A 26269-nucleotide genomic window follows, 5' to 3' on the forward strand; every position below is an offset into this window, starting at 1 on the left:
CAAACGTAGAGTAACTGATGATTTTTTGGACAAGATATTAAGTGTGTCTTAGACCATATGTTGTGTTATAAGGTTATTAATGCACTGTAGCTATACATAGATACATGGTTTCATTACTTACAAACGTAGAGTAACTGATGATTTTTTGGGACAAGATATTAAGTGTGTCTTAGACCATATGTTGTGATGTAAGGTTCTTAATGCACTGTAGCTATACATAGATACATGGATTCATTACTTACAAACGTAGAGTAACTGATGATTTTTTGGGACAAGATATTAAGTGTGTCTTAGACCATATGTTGTGATGTAAGGTTCTTAATGCACTGTAGCTATACATAGATACATGGATTCATTACTTACAAACGTAGAGTAACTGATGATTTTTTGGGACAAGATATTAAGTGTGTCTTAGACCATATGTTGTGATGTAAGGTTCTTAATGCACTGTAGCTATACATAGATACATGGATTCATTACTTACAAACGTAGAGTAACTGATGATTTTTTGGGACAAGATATTAAGTGTGTCTTAGACCATATGTTGTGATGTAAGGTTCTTAATGCACTGTAGCTATACATAGATACATGGATTCATTACTTACAAACGTAGAGTAACTGATGATTTTTTGGGACAAGATATTAAGTGTGTCTTAGACCATATGTTGTGATGTAAGGTTCTTAATGCACTGTAGCTATACATAGATACATGGATTCATTACTTACAAACGTAGAGTAACTGATGATTTTTTGGGACAAGATATTAAGTGTGTCTTAGACCATATGTTGTGATGTAAGGTTCTTAATGCACTGTAGCTATACATAGATACATGGATTCATTACTTACAAACGTAGAGTAACTGATGATTTTTTGGGACAAGATATTAAGTGTGTCTTAGACCATATGTTGTGTTATAAGGTTATTAATGCACTGTAGCTATACATAGATACATAGTTTCATTACTTACAAACATAGAGTAACTGATGATTTTTTGGACAAGATATTAAGTGTGTCTTAGACCATATGTTGTGTTATAAGGTTATTAATGCACTGTAGCTATACATAGATACATGGTTTCATTACTTACAAACATAGAGTAACTGATGATTTTTTGGACAAGATATTAAGTGTGTCTTAGACCATATGTTGTGTTATAAGGTTATTAATGCACTGTAGCTATACATAGATACATGGTTTCATTACTTACAAACATAGAGTAACTGATGATTTTTTGGACAAGATATTAAGTGTGTCTTAGACCATATGTTGTGATGTAAGGTTATTAATGCACTGTAGCTATACATAGATACATGGTTTCATTACTTACAAACGTAGAGTAACTGATGATTTTTTTGGACAAGATATTAAGGGTGTCTTAGACCATATGTTGTGATGTAAGGTTCTTAGTGCATTGTAGCTATACATAGATACATAGATACATGGTTTCATTACTTACAAACGTAGAGTAACTGATGATGTTTTGGACAAAATATTAAGGGTGTCTTAGACCATATGTTGTGATGTAAGGTTCTTAATGCACTGTAGCTATACATATAGATACATGGTTTCATTACTTACAAACGTAGAGTAACTGATAATGTTTTGGACATGATATTAAGGGTGTCTTAGACCATATGTTGTGATGTAAGGTTATTAATGCATTCTAGCGATACATAGATACATGGTTTCATTACTTACAAACGTAGAGTAACTGATGATTTTTTGGACAAGATATTAAGGGTGTCTTAGACCATATGTTGCAATTTCTGAACATTCCTTGTAAAAGTCATTCAGCAAACACTTTCATTTTAATAATGCCAAAAAAATGCTATCAAAACAGTTACCTGAACACAGATATGCTGTCTCCATGACAACTACGAAAAGGTAATTCTATGGAAAATACTACCAAATCTTTCTTTGAAAGCTTAGTGTAACAACATACACACACAAAATATGATACTTAGATATTTTTTTTTTTTACACCAAAAATGTAGTTTTCAAGGTAAAAAAGTAATAACAGCTATCTTGGAACATGGATTCACTTATCAGGGTTCTTGCTTCTAGAAATGCTGCTTTATTCAATGCTAAGGGGTCATTTCATCTGAGTCTACTTGTGTTTGTTGACTGACAGGGAATCATCACAATTAATTGTGTATACGTTGTTTTTGTTGTTACTTATATGTCAGTCAACAAACAAACAAACAAACAAACAAACAAACACAAGTATACTCAAATATGTACAGGAAGTCAACAAACAAACAAACAAACAAACAAACACAAGTATACTCAAATATGTACAGGAAGTCAACTAACAAACAAATACAAGTATACTCAAATATGTACAGGAAGTAAACACATGTATATCTGCTACATAATTAGCCTGATGAAACACAGACATTGTTATATTATGTAAGGTGTAACAGGAAAATATGGTGTATCCACATTGCAGACAGTAACAGAATTACAGTAATTACTGTGTAAATGAGCTGCACCACAGGAAGGTATCAGATTAAAAATACATTAATTTAATGAACTACCCTGGGGTCAGTTTAATGCCTTGTTTGACTTTAATAACATCAGTCACTAATTGCTTTCATCATGTTACCACCATACATAGTAGAAAAACTCTCCATATTGTGTGTTTCATGTTCCATTTGGTGCTTTTAGTTAATCGTTCATTGTCAAGGAGTTTATTAGGCTAGTTTGGCATCTGATTTAGACCAGTTTATTACACTTTATTAAGCGAGAGGGAGAGACACACAGACATGTACATACATACATTTACATAGTATTTTTATGTATGTACACACACACACACAAACACATACATATATACATACGTATGTATGGTGCATGTACGTCACATAATACCATACACACACACACACACACACACACACATTATGAAATCGGATGGCAGTGTATAAAAAAAGAGCTGAAAGAAAAATGCAGAAAGTGTTGAGAAAGAAAGAATTCTAGAGACAATCAGTTGTACATGTATGGGTATAAAGATCGCTTGAAAGCAAACATTGTAATAATCAATAGAGCAAGCCATTAGTAAACTCTTGACATCCCACACATTGTTTTATTCCCACAGATCTGAAATACGGTTTATGAACATGCACAAACTGTATGTATGTCCTGTTTACAATATTATCTCATGTCAGAAATATAACTAATTCAGCACTATAAGTCCATTACCATCTCTGATATCTGAATTAAACAAAAAAAGGAATTCTCAAACTCTGAGATGTGTCTAAGTGTAGGCATACATGTGAATACTAAGGTAGTATTTGATATCTGGATATCCTTGCAGACAATTTACTATTAAACTATTTAACTCAGTGGAAAGGAAGTAAGTCTAGATGCCATGCCAATTCTAAGGCAGTTCATGTCTTTCAACGTAAACAAAACAGCATGAATTCAAGGCTAGATGGTAGCTGATGGTGTGATGTTTTGAGGTCTGACTATCTAATCTGACCTTTTTTCATTTAGAACTGCCAATGTGAACCATATTTTATCTGAAGCTGGATGTACTATTGTAATTCTAGAGTTTAAAACTGAAGTACTCAGTCTTATGATGTCAGTCAAAGACTTTTTACTTGGAAATCTGTCATACACTCAAAAACATAACTGTGAAAATGCTTTTTGAATTAAAAATATTGGTGTGTTTATCAGGTATGTCCCTTAAAAATAGTGTACGCTTATATGAAGAGCGCCATCAGTGGTCATAGTATGGATATGTGGACAAAACCATTTATTGTGGCGACATCTAGTTAATAGATCAACTTAATACAGAACACTGTTTATGTTTCTTTTGCTAATTTAATTGCACAGATCATACCCAAAATCTGATCAGTTGTAACCATACCCCATGGAATTTTGTTACAATCAACCCTTGCATTTTTTGAGGAACTGATGACACAGACAGGCAGGCAGGCAGACAACTACATGTACAGACAGACAGACAGCCAACATTACCATAAATACCTCTCCCATACAGGGAGGTAAAAATAGAATTAACATGAGTAAAATGCTTGCCAGTCACATGATGTAAACAAATGTTCAAAATTATGGCTAGAGTGCGATGGCTCAATACATGGAATTTCTGAAAAGAAAGCATTTTTAGTCAAAACAACTTGTGTCTGTGATAAAGCAATGCAATCTATTGTATATCACCTATATAATGCTTGTTGGAATACAACCCACTGTCTGAATTACACCCATCACTTCCTCCAGTCATACCCACTGACCTGTGCCTGATATAATTACAGAACAAAATTGCAAGGTATTTCAAAGTGTCTGAACTTGTAATGATCCTTGTAAAGGCATGTATGGTGATACAGTACAGCTGTAATCGAGTATCCCAATGTGGAACAGAATGTAACCAACACAGAGAGGTATTCAACATTGACTTTGTTGAAGTCTCTCAATAGTTTATTCATTAGGTGTATTCTGAAGTGTAATTTAGTATGTAGTACGTCATTGACTGACTGCACAATTTAATGCAATTGTGCAGTCTGTTGCAACCTTCTTTTTGTTGCCTCATGTTTTTATGAAACACGGTTGGAGTGGGATATCTCTCTTGAGGCACTTTCTTTCAATTTGATATTAGTTGTGCTTGAGTGGTTTCAGCACACACACAGTTGCTCAATGATATGTCCCCAGAAGGTTTTCAAAGACTGCAAATCAAGGCCTGTGGGTAAATGTAGTATAATCTTGTATTACACACAGTATTTTGTTGACACTAGAAATTAGAGGTAAAAGAGCTGAATAAGTGTCATCCTACAGTGTGTACAGAGAATATCGTAGAATGGCTTTTGTCAACTGTCAGTGTGTAACCAGTGTGGTGATCTTTTCACATTAAGTACAGGGATTTCAAAGTAATTTGTGGTTGTATGGAGACCTATGCCACAATTACTGTATGGATTCCCAAAGGGTCAGCTGATGCCCTGCAGGCGTACAGACGTCTGTGTATTTTACCACACCCTGGTACTGTGTTATTGCCAAAACAATTACATTGTATACTTTTGCAGTTTTCTGTCACAGCGCCCTCAAACTATGAAAACAACTGATGTCAGTTCTCTGGCAGAGTTTCCCAATATCCTTGCACTAGTTTCCTAATGGTAACCAAATTATGGAAAATATCAGGACTACATTTTTCTTAAATTCTCAGAAGACTTGATGAGAAGCATATGAAACATAGCTTTCTCTTGCAGTTTTAAACCATTATAAAACTAAAAACTGAAACACACTTAAATGTGGGTGAAGCAAGAGAGAGAAACAGTTTATAGAAGAGTATACTATACAATGTACCTGTTATTGTGTATGAGTGAAAGATATGTGATTGTGAGGAGTGACTACACAGAGTACCCACCATGACAAATATTTCTGTCTATAGTGAAACATAATAGGACAACATAGAATAAATGGAGTAGAAAGCTAGGCAGTGGAGTAACAGTGTTCCTATCAACAATATATCAAAATCACACAATTAACCATCAAACAATGATATATGTATCTGTATAATCTGTTTGTGGCCTACCCACAATGTCACATTCAATCCAGTCCCATTTTGCTTCTACACCAGCTAGCAGCAGTTTGTGGCCTACCCACAATGTCACATTCAGTCTCAATTTGTTATTACACCAGCTAGCAGCAGTAAGTGAACAAAGCTAGAGAATCTACATAGTCAAAACCTTTTGTAAACACTTTCATATTTACAGTTTTGTGAAATTGGTGTATATATTTTGTAGGTTGTAAAACATCCTAAATGCATTTGTTGTACATTGTAGTTTCAGCTACACTTTAGGTTCCTTTAATGTTGGCAATAAACTGTGTATCTGTCATTTGCTGTTATATTGACATTGTTATTTGGATTACAATTATCATTATCAGAATGTCGTCTGTTCTTTTTTATAGGCTTGTTCATTCAGGTGGACCAGGTAGCATGTCTAATCAGAAGAGTAGTGAATTGTTGTTTGGGTCTAGAACTGGAACAAGAAACGGTATCGAGGCACACCAGTTCCGAGTGGATTCACAGAGAGACTTAGCAGCATGGTCAAGAGCTCTAGTACAAGGTTCACATAATGCTGCTAGTATCATCAAAGAAATTAATTGTGGTAAGGAGGACAGTTGTACTAAAATATCAAAATATTTTGACATATGGGGTTCTGTTAGTCAGTTGTGATTCCAAATCACCTGCATGTAAAGACAGTACTCCCTTATATACTTGCTTTGTGTAGTATCTGGTATCTCACAATTTTGTTTATTGGGATGCAAAACCAATAAAAAATTTGCTCTTTCTCTTTCCTGTAATGCAAGAAGGTAAGAATATAATGAGAAGTTCATCTAAAGTATTTCGCATTTGACTTTGTACATTTGACAAACAAAAAAACAGCAGCAGAATAAAAAAAATGACTGAAATTTTGGAATGTATCCAGTAATATGATAAATATGCTTTATTTTACAGCGGTAACTTTCCAAGGCAAGGAATCTCGACTCACCTTACACTATGACACTGGTTTTACACTAACTGATGCCAGACCTGAAGCTCAAGAAGGGGGTCGCACTGCCATTATGTGGTCATTTCCATTTGAAAAACTCAGATTCTCATCAGACGATGGAAATAGAATGCTGTGGCTAGATTTTGGGGCTGGAGAAGGAGAATTCGTAAGTATCTCAAGAACATTGTTACAGGTAGATTTTAGGGAGCTGTCATTATGTATGTTCAGAGGGGGAGGAGTGGTCAAAAGAATTGCTGAATAACTGTTGAAAATTTGAGTGACACCCCACTGCAGCCTCCACTGCTCCCAGCCTTAATCTTCCTATCTATAAAATATTGTTGTGTCCTTCCCCTTCCCACTTTACTCTTGTTTGCCCAATTCCCCCCCCCCGTGTAAATAATGGCAGCTCCCTTACAAGTCTTTTCTGTCAAAGAAAATGATCCTTACTATTAAGACAGGAAACAACTAATTTTAATATCAAGCTATTCCTTGCTTATCATGAAAGCTATATAACATACACATACAAGTGTGGTTCGAGTGTCTACAACTTGGTTCAAGTGTCTACAACAAACTTTTCTTGGATAACAGAAGACCGTGACTATATTCAAGGTTATCGTAGTAAAGATAAGTTATAGTCTCAAAAAGTGGTCTCTAGGTGTGAAGTGAGTCAGAAATTCAAGCTGTTTTTGTATAGTCACTGTAGTAATTTATTTTTAAAAAACTAATTCAAAAACCGTCACAGAAGCTTTGTACTCAACAGGTGTGTATTTTCAAAACACCTAGCCATTGGAATGTCTGTTTCAGAATTCATTTTGATGCAGAAATTCTTTAGAAAATTGACTTACACTGCAGCAAAGATTACTGCAACGTATACAGCAACTCTTTATAGTCAAATTAAGGTGGAAACTTTGTTAAATATTGTACACTAGTCACTCAAATATTTTCATTCCAGAAATATAGCAAATCTCACTAATTTTTGTTAACATTTCAGGAACTGGATCTGCATACATGCCCCAAACCAGTGGTTTTTGTACTCCATACCTTCTTGTCTGCCAAAGTCACAAGGATGGGCTTATTTGCATAATATTTGCATAATACTAAAGGCGCATGGGAATTTATCAACCTAATTTGCATAAAGAGCAGATGTGCAAGCTGAACTATTCCTGAAGATATTGTTCTGATTGGAGAAGTCTACTGTACCTGAAGACACCTAACAAACAAACAAACAAACAAAACTATAAAACAGGATTATTTATAGTGGAAAAACAAAGAAATTGTGGTGCAACTCAAACTAATCACAGAACTTGAAGTGATTTTCATCTTGTTCCCCTCTCTATTTGTATGTGAGGAGAACTAGCAAACACTGAAAACTTTAAAAACATGTATATTATTATAGGTAGCACCCAGTAGTCTGTAAATGAATTCTGACAAAGTGACAAGACCCACCCTTTTCCTAGTCTTTTAATGACTGTTACTTCATTACATCTCAGTATTTAAAATGTCACCAAGTATTCTAATCTACCCTCTTAATAGTGGACTTGTCCTGCCACATCATAAAATTCTACTCAATTTAGGACTATGTCATTTTGGTGTAGGGATTCACACACCAAATTGTATAGGGATAGATTATTGTATTATATTCCCCTCCTCTAAATAGTGGACTTTTCCTGCTACATGGTATATTTGTACTCAATATTATAGTTACTTTACTTTAGGACTCTGTTATTTTGGTGTAGGGATTGACAAACTAATTGTATAGGGATATAATATATCACCCCTTCTGAATAGTGGACTCGTCTTGTAACAATATTATTCAACACACTCTATTGAAGACATTTCCATTTTGGGCATAGGGATCAACACACCAATTGTATAGGGACATATTGTAACTCCCCTCTAAATAGTGGAGTTGCCTTACTTCATATGATTCTATATATTTATGGAGTACGTCGTTTGGGTATAAGAATTAACACACCAATTGTATAGGGATAGCTTGTATTAAATTAATTTACCCTCTAAATAGTGGACTTGTCCTGCCACATGATATAATTCTACATATTTATAGACCGTGTCATTTTTGGTGTAGGGAGTGACACACCACTTGTATAGGGATAGAATATAGAGTATCTGATAGTGTAATTATTCGATAAGAAAAGTACTAATACTTTCTGCTGAGTATAATAACAAAGAAATCAAATTGGAAAGATTTTTTTTAATGATTTTATTTAATATATATAACGTTATGTATACTTGTTGATATTGTTTTGAATTAAACACTAGCTTTGGTTTTTATAATATTCAAGAGATATATTTAGCTCTGAAGGTATAGCATAGTCATATAATTGTGTTTATTTTAGTTTGTAAGGTTCTAGCCTTTTTTCTGTTTGCTGACTCACTGAACCATTAATTGTAATCAAAACAACAAATGATATAATTTCATGTATGCAATAATAAACCCTGTGTGTTTTGGGCTAGTTTGTATTTTCAATGTAGTGATAGCATTGTGGTTGTCATATCCCGACTAATATTTGTGTTATAAGTAAAATTTATGAAGATATAAATGAACAAAACATGTCACCCTGCAGACTGATAATTGACCAAGAAGATCTCCTTTATTGGAGTATTTCATACAAAACTTCCTTTTGCATTCCACTATTATTCTCTTTAGCCATTCCTCTTTCTTAGTGTTATATTAATGAAATGTTTTTTTAGATAGGCAGAAAAAACTACAAGCTGGTGTATTTTGTTTATGTTTTACAAGTTCAAACAATTTGTGCTATGCGTATACCGTACCATAGCCTATGCTTGTTCTAGGGCACTTTATATGCCCTGTAATCTGTATATTGTACAGCCCCCTCTATGTCTCATCAAATGAATAGCTGTACATTTATGAAATTGTATGTTTATCTTAGTGATGAATATAAATCAGCCAAATAACGTGATAAAATCTTAAGACAGTTCAATATTTCCTATGGTTGCATCACAGGTAGACTGTAAGATACATCGTGACGTTCTGCCCACACTGGTCTCCTCTCACCGATGTGGGTGGGGTTGGCTGATGTGTGAGGGCGCCCTGTCATGGCAAACCTTACAGACTACATCACAGGAGAATGTTTTCTTTGTGTAATGTTATAGGTTCACTTGAACTGCACATGAAAGACCAGACACAGATGATGAGTCCTGTTATTTTTGTTTTCTATTTGTCATCATCATTTTATATTAAGGTGACTGAAAGTTTGTTTATTCCAAAGATTAAATTGTGTATCATGATGTAATCATCAAATTTTAAACTAACTTCTACTGCATATGCATGGTAAAAATGTTCAGTTGTTTTGGCAGGGTCTGGCTATCTCGCCATATTTTCTCATCAGGAGACTCTGTTTGAGGCCATCAACAGTGGGGCATCATATGCAATCTACTGTGCTCAAGGGATGTTATTTGCAGTCAGAATTATAGTAATGCATTATATTTTAGATAATTAGAAATGGGCAGACTTTTGTCACATGGTATCACTTTGAGACTGCCACAAAGGGGATGCTGCTTATTCTGTTTACTGTAGGCCATCGTTTGTAGCCAATCCAGTAGGATGTTATTACTATGGACATCAATCTATCGGCTAACTGAGACAAACACAAACTAAAACTATTGTTGCAACATTGTTGATATATGCTATCAATGGACATTCATGTAATCACTCACAGTAGGGTGGCATCTGTGATTGTGAGCTTTTCACAAGTGGTGGCTCATCTCTTGATGGTACCACCTACTTGTGTACTTTACTCACATACAACAACAGTAGTTTTAGTTTGTGTCTTGCTTAGTTTGCCTATAGTTTGATTTCCATAGTAGTATTTGTGAATGCACAGGAGGGCAGTATGTGCACATTTTTACAACATGATGTCATTTGTGAAGTATTTCCTAATATTTCTAGTTTGCAGTTTATTAGTAACCCAATTAGTGTACATACTATAGAAATATTCGGGTATAACACCTATTTCAAGGGTAGACATTCAAATGATATTCAAAATAGGAATGCTGCAAACTCATCTATACAAGTAATTCAGATTTTCGGAACATTTGTTTTCGTGATTACCTGTATGCAAGACAATCTAGTTGTCTGTTCATTGTACTCTTTGTATAGAGATCATTGTATGAATTCAGTAACACAAACTTTTAATACCTATATCAAACTTGTTTTCTTAAATAAGCTTACATTTCGTTGCACAAATCTTTTCTATCTGCTAGTTGTTTAAAATTAGTGGTTAGTAGAGGTTTACTTGCATGCATGCAGCTGTCTAAATAAAGGCCCAATTTGGACGAGGGTTGAAATTTAAATGTTGGTCCTGAACAAAAGAATGGTCTTATCTAATTGTTGTGACTTACCTGATAAGAAAACACAACTGTGAGAACCTGGGATTGACTCATAGGCCTTTAAGTGGTCAATTTGATGGAAGGACTACTGTATATTGGTAATCACTGTTCTGACATGAGTAGTCTCATAAAGAACACTAAGTATGGTTTGTAATATATGATGTGTTGTACTGCCTTATCAGCCAGCACTCACAGGAGACTAGTTAGAGCTAGACTGTAAGATACAGTGTGTTGTTCTGCCTCACCAGCCTCTGGGAGGGGTTGACCGATGTGTGACACCCCCCTCCCCAGCATGTATACCTTACAGACTATTAAAGTTAGGGCCTGAATGACAACACATATCTTACAGTCTCACCAAAGTGTTGCTATAGAAAAATTTTGAAATGAACGTTTAGTTAGTAAACAAACAGTCCCAAGACATGTGACTTGGTCTAATGAACACTTCAAACTGTAAAGATTCCCTTTGAGGTTTGTTAGACTTGAGATGAGGGTTGATAGAAACATGGGAAATGAACACGTTGTTGTGTGTAATACAGCATTAAAGACAGAGTTTTGTAAACTTAATTACACTAAACAATCACCATTCATATATATATATTTATTATTTTGTTATTTGAACCCAAACAACTCCGATTCATTCAGATCACAGTTCCTTCTTTTACTTTGGAAACCAGTAAATTTTCATCACAGAGTTTCCAACCTTTTGTGGAAATTTTATGTGACTGATGTTTTAAAGAATTTTTCTCAGTTGTGATCAAAGCTTGAATATAAATTAAATCTGTCATGGTAGAGTGAGAACATTTTAAAATAACTACAACTCTTGATATTAACAAACTATCGGTATCTTGATCAGCATGATCAGTCACAAGATTAAACCTGGACTAATTTGCATAATTTTGCATACCTAATAGAGGTCAAGGGTTACATGATGAAGACATTTGGCAGCTTTGATACAGAAGTGGTTGGTAGAGTCATTGCCAATGTTGGCAGTGACACCAAAAAACAAGCCTAGAAATTAAAATTTTGTGATATTTATTAATATTTTACTCCACCTCATAAATAGTTTGAGTTAATAGTAATGTAATGCTTATTTTTATGTAGATATTTTTTATAAAATGTCCAATTTATTCTTTATGTACTGTTAGGTATAGTGATTGTGTGTAATAACAAGTTTAATATTTTGTTGTAGCAATTCTAGTCTGAATTATTTGGTTATTAGTTATTTTTATCATGTGCAAATGTTTTACTAGTATCACACAAGCCTGGAGCCAATGTAGAATGGATTCCAGACCGTCTCACAGGACCTAACTCTTACAGGAAGGATGAATCTAAGGGGGGCTGATTGTCAGTCAAATACAAATAACTACAAATCAATAGTGATAAATAGTTCCTGTTTCACATCCAAGGGATCTAAACGAGTAATGTTTCACCAATTCAGGTCGACAAGTTATGTCAAACTGTCCATTTCATGGCTTTACCATTAGGTTACAGTTTGTAGTTTGACAAGAACAGACAAAATGTCACTCGTAAGTAATTGGAACCTTTGGTCATGATACAAGAACTAATTATTATGTTTTACCGACCTAATAAATGTATACTACAAATCAGTGTTTTAAAAATGTTATAGGAAAGATTTTGCAAAGTGCTTTGCAGTTTAGTAGAACAGTCCAGTTCCTCTGTTCTGTCACATGACTATTCATTGACTTCACTATCTGTCTTAGTCAAGCATACATTTTTCTACATCATGCAGTCAAACCTTGGATGAATCAAGCTATGATAAATCTTTGTCTTTAAATTTGATGTGTGTGTTAATTTGTGACTGAAAAAAGCACTTACGTATCAAATTTATTTTGAAATGATTGTATAGTTTGGTTATGGATCCAGACATTAATCAAGGTTTGATCTTTTGTTCTACTTTATTTGACATCACTAACTAACACAAACTAAGAGGATTCTCAGCAATGACTAAATAAAATACAAGTTCTTTTACAGAAGATTGTGTATTGGTCTTTATTTTGCCTCAGAATTATAACAAAAAAATATATGTACATACATCAAGCAGTATGTCATGAATAATTAATGTTTTAGAAATTGCTTGTCACATTCTGTAAATAAGATGCTCTCAGAATATCAAATACACTGTTCTTACAAATATAAGATTCAGGCCTCATACAAGAGACAACAGACCCGTATAAAAAACCAGCAGTTTTGGGTAAAAAAGAATTACTATTTTCTGGTGTTATCTGTACATTGATTCTCAAAAGAGTTACCGTACTCAAATACATGTGATGGAAGGAATCACCAAATGATATGAGAATAGACACCAAATTTTAAAGAGGTTATCACTGTAAGAAAGATATCCCCCTCCCATTACCTCCAATCAGTAATGAGCGAAATGATCAGATGATGATATCACTCTTCTCAACATACACTTATAAAAAGAATCATCACTTCATATTACACATTGAATATTTTGGTATTTCAGACAAATACTTATTGATATCCTCATAATGTTATCCATATCATGCCTTCATTTCATCATTATCCCTAAATTTGCTTCATCTGATTTGGGAATATTGTATCTCTCACTATCTTCTTATTGACTTTTCCCATTGGATTTTTGGGAATTTCATCCACACATTCCAACACGGAAGGAATTTTATAGTGTGCCAGTTTATCAGTAGCCCATCTCTTTAGCTCCACAACAGTGAGAGATTCACCCTTTTCTAGCACAGCTACAACAGCTATACATTCTCCCCACATCGAGTCTGGCAGACCAAACACAGCACACTCTTTGATTTTGTCATTGGCCAATAGGTGGCGCTCTACCTCCAAAGCACTGATCTTGTAGCCACCACTTTTAATTATATCAATGTTACGACCCAGTATCTTGTACACTCCATCTTGGTAAATGGCTGTATCACCTAAGATAGATTGATTTACAAATACAAGCATTAGTAACACATGTTTCAAAGCCATAGTAGCTATCATTTTAACTATTTTTTTTCTCAATCTTTGAGTTACTGTACATTTGCTGAATCATATACTAACCCCGGTATGACAGAAATCAAACTATAAGGCAAACTAAGATAGATACAAACTAAAATTATTGTTGCAATGTGATATAAAGCTAACATAGGACATACAATGGTGTCTCTGATTACAAGTGTTCCTCAAGTGGCTGTACATTCAAACTCATTCAGGTGCTGACACTCTTGAGTACACAGTGATTATATCCACATAACCAAGGCACTGCTATTACCCACACTATCTAGATTACAGGGTGATTATATCCACATAACCAAGGCACTGCTATCATCTGTTTGTGTAATCTAACACCTCAAACAACAGTAGTTTTAGTTCCCACACATTGACAGTTTCACAAATGATTGAATTTCCAGACAGCTTATTCCTCCTGTATACATAATGGCATCAAAACAGACTATTGTACACATATCAGATAATTGAAAGGATTAAACTGTTTCCAGTAAACGTTTTAGTATATGTTTCAAAATTCAAATTAACGAAATTTAATGAAAAGTATAAGCCATTCAGTATATATAATTTAACATCTGTATATTTTGATTTATTCCTGTTTCATTTCACACAAAAAAATCATCAGATTTATATTGTCTGTGTCACAAAAGTTGTGTCCCTACTCACCAGTTTTAAACCAGCCATCTGATGTAAATGACTGTTTGGTAACTTCCGGCCGTCGCCAATACTTGGTGAATACTGATGGTCCTTTGATATACAGCTCCCCTTCTCTGTCATCACAACCATCCATTACCATGGTACCTCGTACACCATTTCCACTAGCAATTACAGTCCCATCTTTATCTACAATTTGAATTTCTACATTTGGAAACGGATTGCCAACAGCACCTGTAAAGCAATACTGAATAGTTTATATACAGTATCCTTGACCAGGGAGAGGTGTTACATTCAGATAGCTTCCCTCTCAATGAGGGGCTGTAGTAAAAACAAACTGTGGTGAAGTCAACAAAACTAGATAGCTTTATTTTGCAGTAAGTTTTTCCAACAATCTTCACAGGACATTACATTTAGCAAGACTGACAGATCATACAATTGATTTCTAAACTTTCACCTGAGGAGTGTTTCAGGATAATAACATATTTTCGGCAAATTGAAATATCCAAGTGTCAGCTGCTGAGAGTAAGTATCAACTGACATTGAAACCATTCTCTAAACTGTATTTACATTTTTCTTTAACCGACACAATTTCTACTTATAAATACTTTCACAAACATACCTGGTACTCTATCTCCATGTAATGGATTTGTCAATGCCATACCAACCTCTGTCATACCATATCTCTCCAATAATGTATGCCCTGTGATTTCCTTCCATTTTTCCATCACAGGTGTCGGAAGGGCTGCTGATCCGGACACCATGAGTCTGTACATAGAAGGAAATATCTATCAGCACAGAGGAAAGAATAAAATGCCTTCTCTCTTGATAACAAAAAAAATATATACAACATATTAACTGTTTGGTCAAGACTCTAATACTTAGAAATATATCTACTGATCTTCTATATATGAGAGGAGATTGCAAGATATGCTCTTGTTTTCAGCCATAAATAATTTGGTCTGTCAAATCAAATTTTGAACAGTGTTAGGAGTAATCTAAAATGTCAATTTTGAAGTCATAACAGATTCGTAAAATGTTTACATTTTAATACAATGGTAGCTACAGTCTTTATTTCTAAATGATTCAGGAAGTCAAAGCTTGGCTGTATTCTGTGTCTGTCAACAACTTTTTGATGGTCATCTTTACAAATAACAGGTTGTTGTTGGTGGTGCTAATTGAATTCTTCTACTACTGTCCTACCTGATATTTTCCTTACATACTCCCCGTATGAAATCCTGAACTTTGGTAGAAGTGTAGTTGTTATTGTAATATTCTATCAATTTGGCATAAACTGTTGGTACAGCCATAAACACATTAATTCTTGGTTCCTCATCACTCAGTAGCTTCTCCCATACCTTGAATCGTATAACAAAGTATTGATAAGTTTAACATAAATATTACCGATACATTCCTACAATTTGAAACAAAACCTATCAACTGAAAGATTCATCAGTACAAGTGACAGCAAAGTGGAGCGCCCTCAACGATCAATCTTTAATTCAGTTTAGCTATTTTTTAAAGTAAAACAGATCTTGATATTTAGCAAGCTACAACCCCCATTGCAACATTATTATCATCTTTATTTTGCAACCAAACACAAAGAGGTGGTTGAAATCATACAATTTAAAATCGCAAATACACAGGAAAACACTGACTAAAAGAGTACAAACAGCAAGGCTAAAATGTTTAAGAATGATTCCTAATGAAAGGTTACAAAGCTAAAGAAAGGTAAGACATAAAAATATACTGATTACTGTTAAAAAGGTCTATACAAGCTCAAAAACATTCTGTCAAGCCATCATTGGTAATTGTACAAAGCGTATGGTATGAAACTGTTTTTGAATCGTTCGGTTCTACATCTGAGAATACCATATTTTTTTGAGTGACGGGTCTTCCTTGTTGAGGTTGGATTGATCAAGTAATGTAATTTATCATTACTAATACATATTTTCCCAAAAAATGATTGGCATATTGTATCTCTCCTCTGCATTAGAGTTTTGATATTGGTAGGGATACATTCCGGATATGTCTCTGGAAAAATGATCCGGAATGCTCTTTTATGTACCATCTCAATTTGTTGTGCTTGGTCACTTGTAAGTGCATTATGCCACAGTGGACATGCGTATTCTACCACTGGTCGTATAATTGAGGTATAGTACAACAATAAGTGCTTAGTACTCAATCCTGATCTCTTGAGTAGAGTAAGAAAATACAACCGTTTAGATGCTTTACTGTATATATAATCAACATGATCTGACCATGAAAGAGTATTATTTATCATTACCCCGAGAAGTTTCTGAACAGTGATTCTTTCAACGACTGTGTCATTTATTTTGGTGAGGGGAATTTCTTGTTGGTCTTTCTTAAATGAGATTATCATGTCTTTTGTTTTGTCTGGATTTAATTTCATATTGTTTGCCCATTGCAACATCCTTGATAGACTATACTACAACCCCCATTGCAACATGCTGGTTAGACTATCAACTATCAGAACTAGAATGTAATTGAGTTAGCAAATTGAATTGTAACTCTCACTAATATTAATTTTCATAGTTTATTTAACCTATGTCAACAGCTGATAGGGTATGACTGTCCACCATTCTCCCTAGCCCAAAAGGAGTGCTGGTCAGTTGTTGATATGCATAATCATTACTAATCATTATGTAAATTAGTGTCAAATGGTGCAGGTCAAACATCATAAGAGTATAATTTCAAGGCATATGTTGGGATTACAGTGAGTGGCAACTCTCACTACCATCTTGTGTAAAATTCAAAACGAATCTGCTCAATCTGTAACCTACTAACCTTTCCAGCATCAAAGCTTGGCAGCATAACACAAGTAGCACCACAGGATAAAGGTGTAGCCAAACAGTTGACCATACCATGTATGTGATGTAATGGCAGGGTGTGTAAAATGACATCATCACTCGTCCACTGCCATGCACTGACCATGTTGTCAATCTGAGCATTCATATTACCATGGGTAACCCCTACACCTTTAGGTTTACTGGTTGTGCCACTTGTATAAATCAGCACTGCATCCAGGTTTGTCCAGTTAGTTCTTTTCCAACTGTACGTATAAGCATGGTGCAGCAGACTTGTAAGAGGTTTCATTGAATCCAAGTGCTTCTTGGCAGAAGGAACAAACCGTCTCTCTTGGTGGTTATACTGTAGCCATAGTGGTTTTACTTTCTCTGCTGCGCACACTGGTGCTAGTTTGTCATAGAAATTGTTTGTCGCAATCACAACAGCTGGTTTGGCATCATCCACTAATTCTTGAAGTTGTAGAGGAGGGTGTGAGGTACACATTGGTACACCAATGCCACAAAGCATCCATATTGCCCACTGTACAATAGTGTATGCTGAGTTATTTGGACAAAGAAAAGCAACTCTGTCTCCTTTCTGAATGTTGTACTCTTTCTTCAATAGCACAGACAAATGAAAACTTTGCTCCAGTATTTGAAAATATGAATGTGTTCCAACATTATCTATAATGACAGGCTTACCACTTAGAAAATCTCTCTCAATTAATTGTTTCATAAATATTGGTGTGACATTAACAGTGGATCCATAATTTCTTTGTAACACATTATGACAAATGTTAGATGTGCCAACACATGATACTGTCCTATGTAGGTTTACTTTAGACAGCAGCCTCCCAGACAAAGCTATGTGATAGATTGATTGTATGAGTCTCATTGTGTTTTTAAAATCTGATATGTAATATGACAGAGGTAGAGTTCTGAAATAAAAAATATATCAAAAACTGATGTTAACTTGATTTACTTCATTCAACCACAGTCCATTTATCAAAGGTAGTGATAGAGGGAATGTGACTCAACCATATTTCACACCTACCCTGTTTATCAGTGAATTTTAAGAGAAAAATACACAATCACTACACACACACACACACACACACACACACACACACACACACACAGGAGATATAGATACACGAGTACTGCAACAGGTAAGAAATCCGCGTCTCTTCTCTTCTCTTAATAGGGTTTTTTCCTTCATTTTATAAATACTTAGTGCTAAGGTTATCAATTGTGGACTGTTTCAGGGAAATATGTTTTTATATGATGGTTTCAGCTATAAAATTCGATGATACAAAGCTTGTGTGAAAGAGGCGTCCTATGCAGTATCAGCAATATCTAATCAGACGATAAATCAGTATCTAACAAATGTTTCACCAAAAGAAAACTAAAAAGGGGGTGTGACCAGTAGCGGGTGCGTGACGAACATCAAAAAAGAAGTTTGTAGTCGTATAAGCCGTATATCAAGGTGAGTCAAAGTCATTCAACGTCTTCATGTTGACTCAACATTACATTATTGCTGTTGGAAAAAAGTAATTTCGCACATCTTTCATTGACAAGGCAAACTTACCATAACATCCCCCGCGTTGATAATCAACGAAGCACTTCAAAGCAGACGGTGGGCTTGACCTATGACATCGGGGTAAAGGTTGCTATCTAGAAGGGGTGGGCAGTTAACATTTGCACCAGGATTCAAATCATGTCCAAAAATTATTCACTTTTAGCAACTCATCAACATGTTGAAAACTATGTCATATATTCATATTCCAATTAATGTTGAACAAATGAATAAGTGTTTCGATATATATTTAGTTTTCATACGTTATTCCTCTCAATGTGGTTGGAACTCCCTATCACTAAAACGACTGGTCCAGTAAGCTACCCGTGATGCTTTGTAATTCATCATGGCTGCGCCCATGGAGAACACTTGTTGTCGTTGAGGAAAACATAATACTTGCAGTGTATGCAATGCCAGAAAAGGCTTCATGGTTAGCTTTATAGAAAAGTAGGTAACATTAATGTCAGTTGCATTCACTCGTTCACGCCAAACATATCAACTTTAGTAGAGTGAGTGACTGACACTGAGAATGCCACGTAGCAATCCGCTCGTCAATGCACTATGTACTGTTATGTATAACATCTCCTGACGAGTGATTTACTCACGAAACAGGCTTGTAGATACGAAAAACCCGACTTGATTTTCTTCTACCCTCAACATATATATTATATATATATATATTTATTGTGTTATTTATTTATATATATATTATATATATATATATATATATATATATATATATATATATATATATATATATATATATATATATATATATATATATATAATATATAACAGTATCAAGTACTAGTACTTAGTAAGATACACAGGAGCCATTACACAGTGTTCGTCTGATGATCACAACAGCGTGAAACACTGTGTAACGGCTCCTGTGTATCTTACTTGATACAGTGTTATTTATTTATTTATTTATACTGCTCTACATACATATGTATTGAGCACTGTTTACTCCAGTATAGACATATTACATGTACTGATATATATATCATAATACCGGGTTTATTATTTTAATACATGTTGACAAAACACACACTATTTAGAGGAGCCCCACTGGACTGCCTTGATCGGTCATTCACAAGTAGGACGTGTAGAAGGATCATCACATCCTGACTTCATAAAACATGTATAACTCAGGTACATAGTTTTATAACGTTATGTACATTAATGTTCTAATTATCTTAAAAAACCAGTATGCAAAGATATATAAAACAATTCAGGACGACTGTCGACAGCTATGAGATCAGACCTAAATGTTTTTGAAGAAAGAATACAGTGTAATTTGGATATAGCGCCCTCACAATAGTAATATGTAAAACGTGTAACTTTTGTTTTTCATGTGACTCTACAGCTTTGGTTGATGTGAACTAGAAGACAGAAGATGGGAAAGAAAGACGCTCATTTGCATAACACCCCAGTAGAGAAGTACCGCAAAGAGATTGGGAAACAGGATTATAAGAAATCAAAGAAAGAAATAAAGAGAGTTAGGAAGCAAGCACTTGCAAAAGAATCAAATTGGAGTATCAAGGTAAGGTGAAATAACTATAAACATTTTGTATTTTCATTTTTATTTCTCTTTTGAAAAACTTTGTGTTTTCACTCTAATTCTTTCGGTGATGGATGCATATGTTCACTTCATTCAAACAAAGTTGGATAATATAATATATTTCTAAAAGTTTTATATACCAGTACTGTTGTCAGGACTCACTTTTCTATCATTAATTGTTTAATTTTAAAAATTGTACACCATGATGTCACATCCAGTTAATTATCTATTTGTATGGGAGTTTAATCCTAACAGCTTGCCTGACTATTGTCAGACAGTACAATAGAAATCTCAATCGGAACTGACAAAACCTTATTCTTTGTTTACAGGATGTTGCATTGGTGATGATTTCAATCCTTGTACTTATATTTGCCATATATGGGTTTTTCTTCATTTATGCTCAAGGTGGCAGTAGTCATGACAAATGAGAGGATGCAAATGTTGACAATCTGGTTTTAGAAAAAAAGAGAATGCCTTCAATGTTGCACATCTATCTATGCATTTTAAAATAATTCTCTTGTAGATATGCACAATTCAGAAAGTAATAATTGTATGAATAAATAAATGACAGCCATAACAGAAATCCTAGCAATTTGATACAGAGTCCATTATTTCTGAAAACAAACTTGATTAAAATTGTCTTGTCATCACGTCTGTTCGTTAAAGGCTTAGTTCCATTAGGTGTTAAAAGCAGTTGTCTGACAAAGCTGTAGACAATGTTGGTCTAAAACAATAGAATAATCTATTGTAATCATCATAGCTCCACTGATAAGATAACACGAATGACAACTTGGGATAGAAACTTTAATTTCATCAACCAAGAAACCACATTAAGATCGGTAACCCTGGTCATCCACTCAATTTTGTACATTGTTTCTGCCAGGATGATGAGCCATGTGTGGTAGGGATCGGGATAGGTGCATCTAAAATCTATGTATATATGTATACTTTCTGATAAATGCTAATCAGCAATTTTTAACAGGTGTCAATTTGTGTAAATTTCGACCGGACATGTGACAATGCGATTCCAAAGTATCCATGCACCAGCTCCATCCCGATGATCCTGTTATCTATAAAAGTGCAAAGTTTATCCGTCTTTGGAATAAAAAAACTCGCGTGATGTCATTAGAGACTGGTACAGAGATCATTGTCCATTGTTTCACCTTACTGTTAATCAATCCTATATTTAACTCTAACCTCCCCAATAAATACCATTACTAATTAATCCATATAAATCTCACATTTTAACATTTGATATGTAGGCAAAGGTCATACACTTTTTTCTGTCAAACGATACATTAAACAAAAACCGTATATTTGTTAAGGTTTGGGAACTACGTCAACAGAAACAGGTAAAATTTGGAAAAGGTTATATAGCTTTCCTTTACCTCCTTTGAGAGAATGAGAGAATCACTTTGGAAACACAGATTTGACATAGTAACCTCCTTTGAGAGAATGAGAGAATCACTTTGGAAACACAGATTTGACATAGTAACCTCCTTTGAGAGGCTCATTTTGGAAACATAGATTTGACATAGTAACCTCCTTTGAGAGAGAATGAGAAAATCACTTTGGAAACAGAGATTTGACATAGTAACCTCTTTGGAGAGACTTATTTTGGTTTATGATTAAAATCTAGGTATGAAAACAGTTGTCTAATAGAGTTATAGAAAATGGTAGTCCAGAACAAAACAATGATCCTGTTTAACTTGTATGGCTTGAATGATAGGATAACACTAAAGTGAGAACCTGGGATTGATTTGTAGGCCTTTAACAAATATACTAATTTAAAGTAAAGTAAAGAAAAAATGTATGATGTACAACCAATAACTGCGGTACATCAGATAGTCAGTAGAGGTATATCAATTGTCTTTTTTTCTTCTTCACATCAATAAAGACAGGTCATCGAACTTTTGAAAGGTACTTTACTGGGTCAGGGGTAAGTGATAGCCATGACATTCACAGTCAATCAGTTAATTGTTATCTCCAAACTGATTACCACAAATTCTTGATTAAGATAATATTGAATTCAGTGAGATCTTTATCATATACGGTGATTCTATCTGACTCTGTCAAAGTTGCTTCACACTGTAGACTCTCTAGTATTTTGGGTCCAAACTAATCATAGCTTGTTTAGCTGAAGCAATGTTTATCCCAAAAAATCAGCATTAACACTGGATGACTTTTACTGGTAAATTCCAAGAAACTATAATAATGATAATGACAAACATATTTCAATAGGTATGAGTTGATAAATAAAGTGACAAGAGTGACATAGCAATAAATGCATTGTATGTTGTCAACATTTTATGTTCTCAAAAATATAGTGGAGCCAAAGTGTTAAAGAATTATTTTTTCCACTGAAACTTTTGAGAAAAGATACATTCGCATCAATACTGAAAAGTGTAAAAAAAAACAAGAAAACCTCCATCTTTTTTGTCTTTGGATTTCTGATATTACTAAACATTATTCCATTGTTTGGAATTAATGATTTGTACAACAGCTCTGTCAGACAGTGGTTTGATTTGTCAAAATTAATCTGCCATTTCATATATTGACATCTTATTGTAATAAAGTGTGAATATGCCCCCCCCCCCCCCCACACACACACACACACACCCATGCTTGGCCAACAATGGAGTGCTTTGCATTATTAGAATTTACATTTAACTTGCTGGCAGTCCAAATATTTCAACAACAGTAACCTTTCTTATGCTACATTCGTAAAACCTGTCATGATATTATTTCCAACAAAAGAAAAAATCTTCAGAAACAAAATATGATTCTATCTTCTGGTTTCGGACTTTAATCTTACAATAAAGTTCTTGGTTCCATCAGTACTTGATTTGTTCAGAGATCTCACCAGGGGTTCACACTCCAGCTTCCATTATTTGTTACAGAAAATTATAAATAATTCTTGATTGTTTTAAAACTTACATCTTTATTCTAATATCATATTTCCTGGCCACCAAGTGGACCTGTTCGATTGTTATATTTGTTGGTAAAGATTTGTACCAAAGTCAATAAACATTGCAAATGTAGAGTTTAAAGTAATAAAAACTTCTATTTTAAACGTTGCTTTATCTTGACGCGTATTTTATCCTTGTCGTTGATCCTGTATGTAACGCCGCACTCAAACAAGTTTACAAACAAGTTTGTTGGTCCCAGTGAGGTAACGATGATACTGTGAGTTGCATTATTTGCATTTTGAATGTTCTGCACTGTCTATACTTTAGTACTGAAAGATGCACTGTATAAACCACAAACGATTTCTACGAAGATATCAAAGAAAGCATACATAGTTTGCATGCACGACGTGCGTTCACGTATCAGAAATGCTCAACGCTACAGGAATCGTTGACGGGTTTTTGTTTTTGTTGTATGTGTCTGTCAAAACAGAAGGTATAGAACCTCATATGTTTTTAACTGGGCGTATTAAGATAATTATGTCATTTGATAGAATGACCAGTCGACATATTATTAAGCAATTTCCATATCAAGACTTCAAGAGACTGATTTTTCAGTTGATACAAATATCCGTAGTTTAGTTAGCCTGTATATACGCGTCGCTGGATCTGTAACTGTTGTCTGTTCCACTTCGAGCTTGTTCAACGGAGTTTCACATGTTACAGCACCCTGTATTTAATCGGAGTAACTCATGAAGCGACGTAGACATGCGACAGGTTAGTGGACAGGCCGTAGACTATCACTGCAGGGTGACTACCCATAAGGAAACAAGAGGAGGGGTACAGTCCCGGGGGTACAGTGCAGATATTGCACCAACCGAGTGCGTAGTTCAGGTTGGTGCTATGTCTGCACTGTAGTCCGGCTCGAGTTCATTAATTAACCGAATCTCGCTGAATAACACCATAAAAAGCTGGATCTTCACACAGCTGAGTGTTAGGAAGATAATACTTTGAATTGAATGTGCAGCAATTCACATGTTAAGTATAATCCCACACCTGTGTGTGGTCACAAATTGACCAATTGGGTTTGAGGATGTGTACACAAATTAGCAAGTCATTGCGAGCAACAGGCCATTGATTGGCCAATTTATTTAACTACATGGCACTGAGGAATACATGTTTCCGTCAGTTTTGTCACAGAGTTTTACTTTCAATGAAAGCACGTGTCGTCGGTTGGCACTGTACCTTCACTTGTCTTTCTACAAGGTGTTCACGATTTCAGGAACAGACTGGTGAGTAAAATTGAGTAAAATCATCTCTAAATTCTAAATTTTTACACTAATTTTTTTTTAGCTAGATGTACAGTTTATTTTCGTCCACAAGCAGCGAAATCGGCTCTGTGCGTCTACGTCTCATCATCCTATAATAACTATGTGATTTTACTAACCAATGCGCTATCAATATCAGCCCTGTAAGTCTGATACTTAGCGAGGGTCTTTACTATTCTGCGTCATTTCATGTCAGTGCGGTTGTATAGTATCGCCAAGTGTGGTACATTTGTCAAAATTTGTATCCTATTTGTGTTACGAGTCACAGATCATTTTGTCTCTGACTGATAGAATATTCAATAACACAGTCCCTCGTAAAGTTAGTGGTATTGGAGCAGTTATGTACTGTCCAAATATGGTATAATATTTGTCAGGTCAGGATGCTACTTATCTACTGTTTACATCACTATAACAGTTGGTGTTCACTGATTGGATGAACAACCTTTTGTGCTGATTGAGGGACTTTGACCAGACGTGGTTTAGTTAGAGACCATCCAGACTAAGCCATCGTATGATTGACAGGTCAATTCATATTGGGCACTAACTTTGGTGTTAAAGTTATTAGACCTGCAAAAAGACCTTGAAGTTTATCAGCATGTATTTTTGGGCTTTGATGTAAGCAAATGTAGGCATTGAAATCGAGTTTTGAATTACATACAACTAGTAATTGATTTAAATCACACAGTGAGTGATCTGGAGTATATGTCAACATTGTCCATAAACGTCAAACAAATGAGTCAAGACTTGTAAATTTTATTATTTTGTTCAGAGTTTGATACATGTATCTTGATATATGCGAGTACACCATACTATATAATATCGATTACCCCCTCATCATTCCCACTCATTCACCCAGGTAGTGCAGTTGAGTGCCACTAACGAAAAGTTAATAATCTAGCCGACTACAAATGAAGTAATAGTGTTACGATCCAAAATATCGTATTTCGGAATTATGGGAATAAATTCTACATTTCGGCATTGTAGGCCATAGGTCAGAAGTAGACTGGCGATGACGAAGCAGGCCAAAAATGATGTAACTGAAATTCACATGATTGGTTAGAGAAAAGTACATAATAACTTTTATGATCTTATGGTGTGATTTTCTATATTTAGTCGTTGTGTAAATTCCACTGTATTCGAAGTATACTTAAGATGAGAATTAAAACATCCAGAGGCACTCGGGTAGGTGATTCTGGCAAGCCGAAATCTCTTCTCAGTCGTGACTAATTCCCGACTTGGACCTGAACGATCCCGTACGAGAGTATGAGAGTGTGAGTGCTAGAGTGCAACTTAACGTTAGAACTATCCATACTTATACCGTTCGACTCTACGATTAGCATCAATAGTACTACCCCAGACCACGATTAGGTACTACACATAAACGACTATCATTGAACTAGAATATTTACTAACGCTTACTAGCATTTGTTTGTTTGTTTGTTTGTTTGTTTGTATTTATATCCGCAAATAGATCGATCAGGAGATGTATCGATTTTGATGAGACCCTCTCCGACTGTAAACAGCACAGGCACTCGAATCAATGTGTATGATTTAAAAAA

The 26269-nt window shown here is 34.8% G+C and overlaps 3 protein-coding genes across 3 annotated transcripts in view; 2 read left to right on the forward strand and 1 right to left on the reverse strand.

The window, feature by feature from the left end:
- The window catches only part of LOC144437177 (beta-1-syntrophin-like), a 45220-nt gene extending 36462 nt beyond the window's left edge, over nt 1-8758 (forward strand). Inside the window, exons 4-6 of the mRNA XM_078126058.1 lie at nt 5924-6123; nt 6474-6673; nt 7499-8758. Of these exons, the coding sequence (XP_077982184.1) occupies nt 5924-6123; nt 6474-6673; nt 7499-7591 (493 nt within the window). The 3' untranslated portion in view covers nt 7592-8758. The remainder of the gene's footprint in view (nt 1-5923; nt 6124-6473; nt 6674-7498) is intronic.
- A 4426-nt stretch (nt 8759-13184) lies between these two features.
- LOC144438208 (malonate--CoA ligase ACSF3, mitochondrial-like) lies at nt 13185-17684 on the reverse strand. The gene is made up of 5 exons (XM_078127251.1): nt 17338-17684; nt 15733-15887; nt 15152-15297; nt 14542-14763; nt 13185-13802 (listed from the first exon to the last, which is right to left on the reverse strand). Exons 1-5 carry the CDS (start codon nt 17644-17646, stop codon nt 13426-13428), a joined length of 1209 nt encoding a protein of 402 aa, XP_077983377.1. The 5' UTR covers nt 17647-17684; the 3' UTR covers nt 13185-13425.
- Nucleotides 17685-19249: 1565 nt separating this feature from the next.
- LOC144437812 (triple QxxK/R motif-containing protein-like) lies at nt 19250-22704 on the forward strand. Its single transcript, XM_078126838.1, has 3 exons — nt 19250-19359; nt 20282-20458; nt 20806-22704. The coding sequence occupies exons 2-3, from the start codon at nt 20312-20314 to the stop codon at nt 20902-20904; spliced, it is 246 nt and encodes an 81-aa protein (XP_077982964.1). The 5' UTR covers nt 19250-19359; nt 20282-20311; the 3' UTR covers nt 20905-22704.
- The last annotated feature ends 3565 nt before the right edge of the window (nt 22705-26269 follow it).

The sequence above is a fragment of the Glandiceps talaboti genome, chromosome 7 (genome assembly GCF_964340395.1).
Source record: "Glandiceps talaboti chromosome 7, keGlaTala1.1, whole genome shotgun sequence".
NCBI classification, from domain to species: Eukaryota; Metazoa; Hemichordata; class Enteropneusta; family Spengelidae; genus Glandiceps; species Glandiceps talaboti.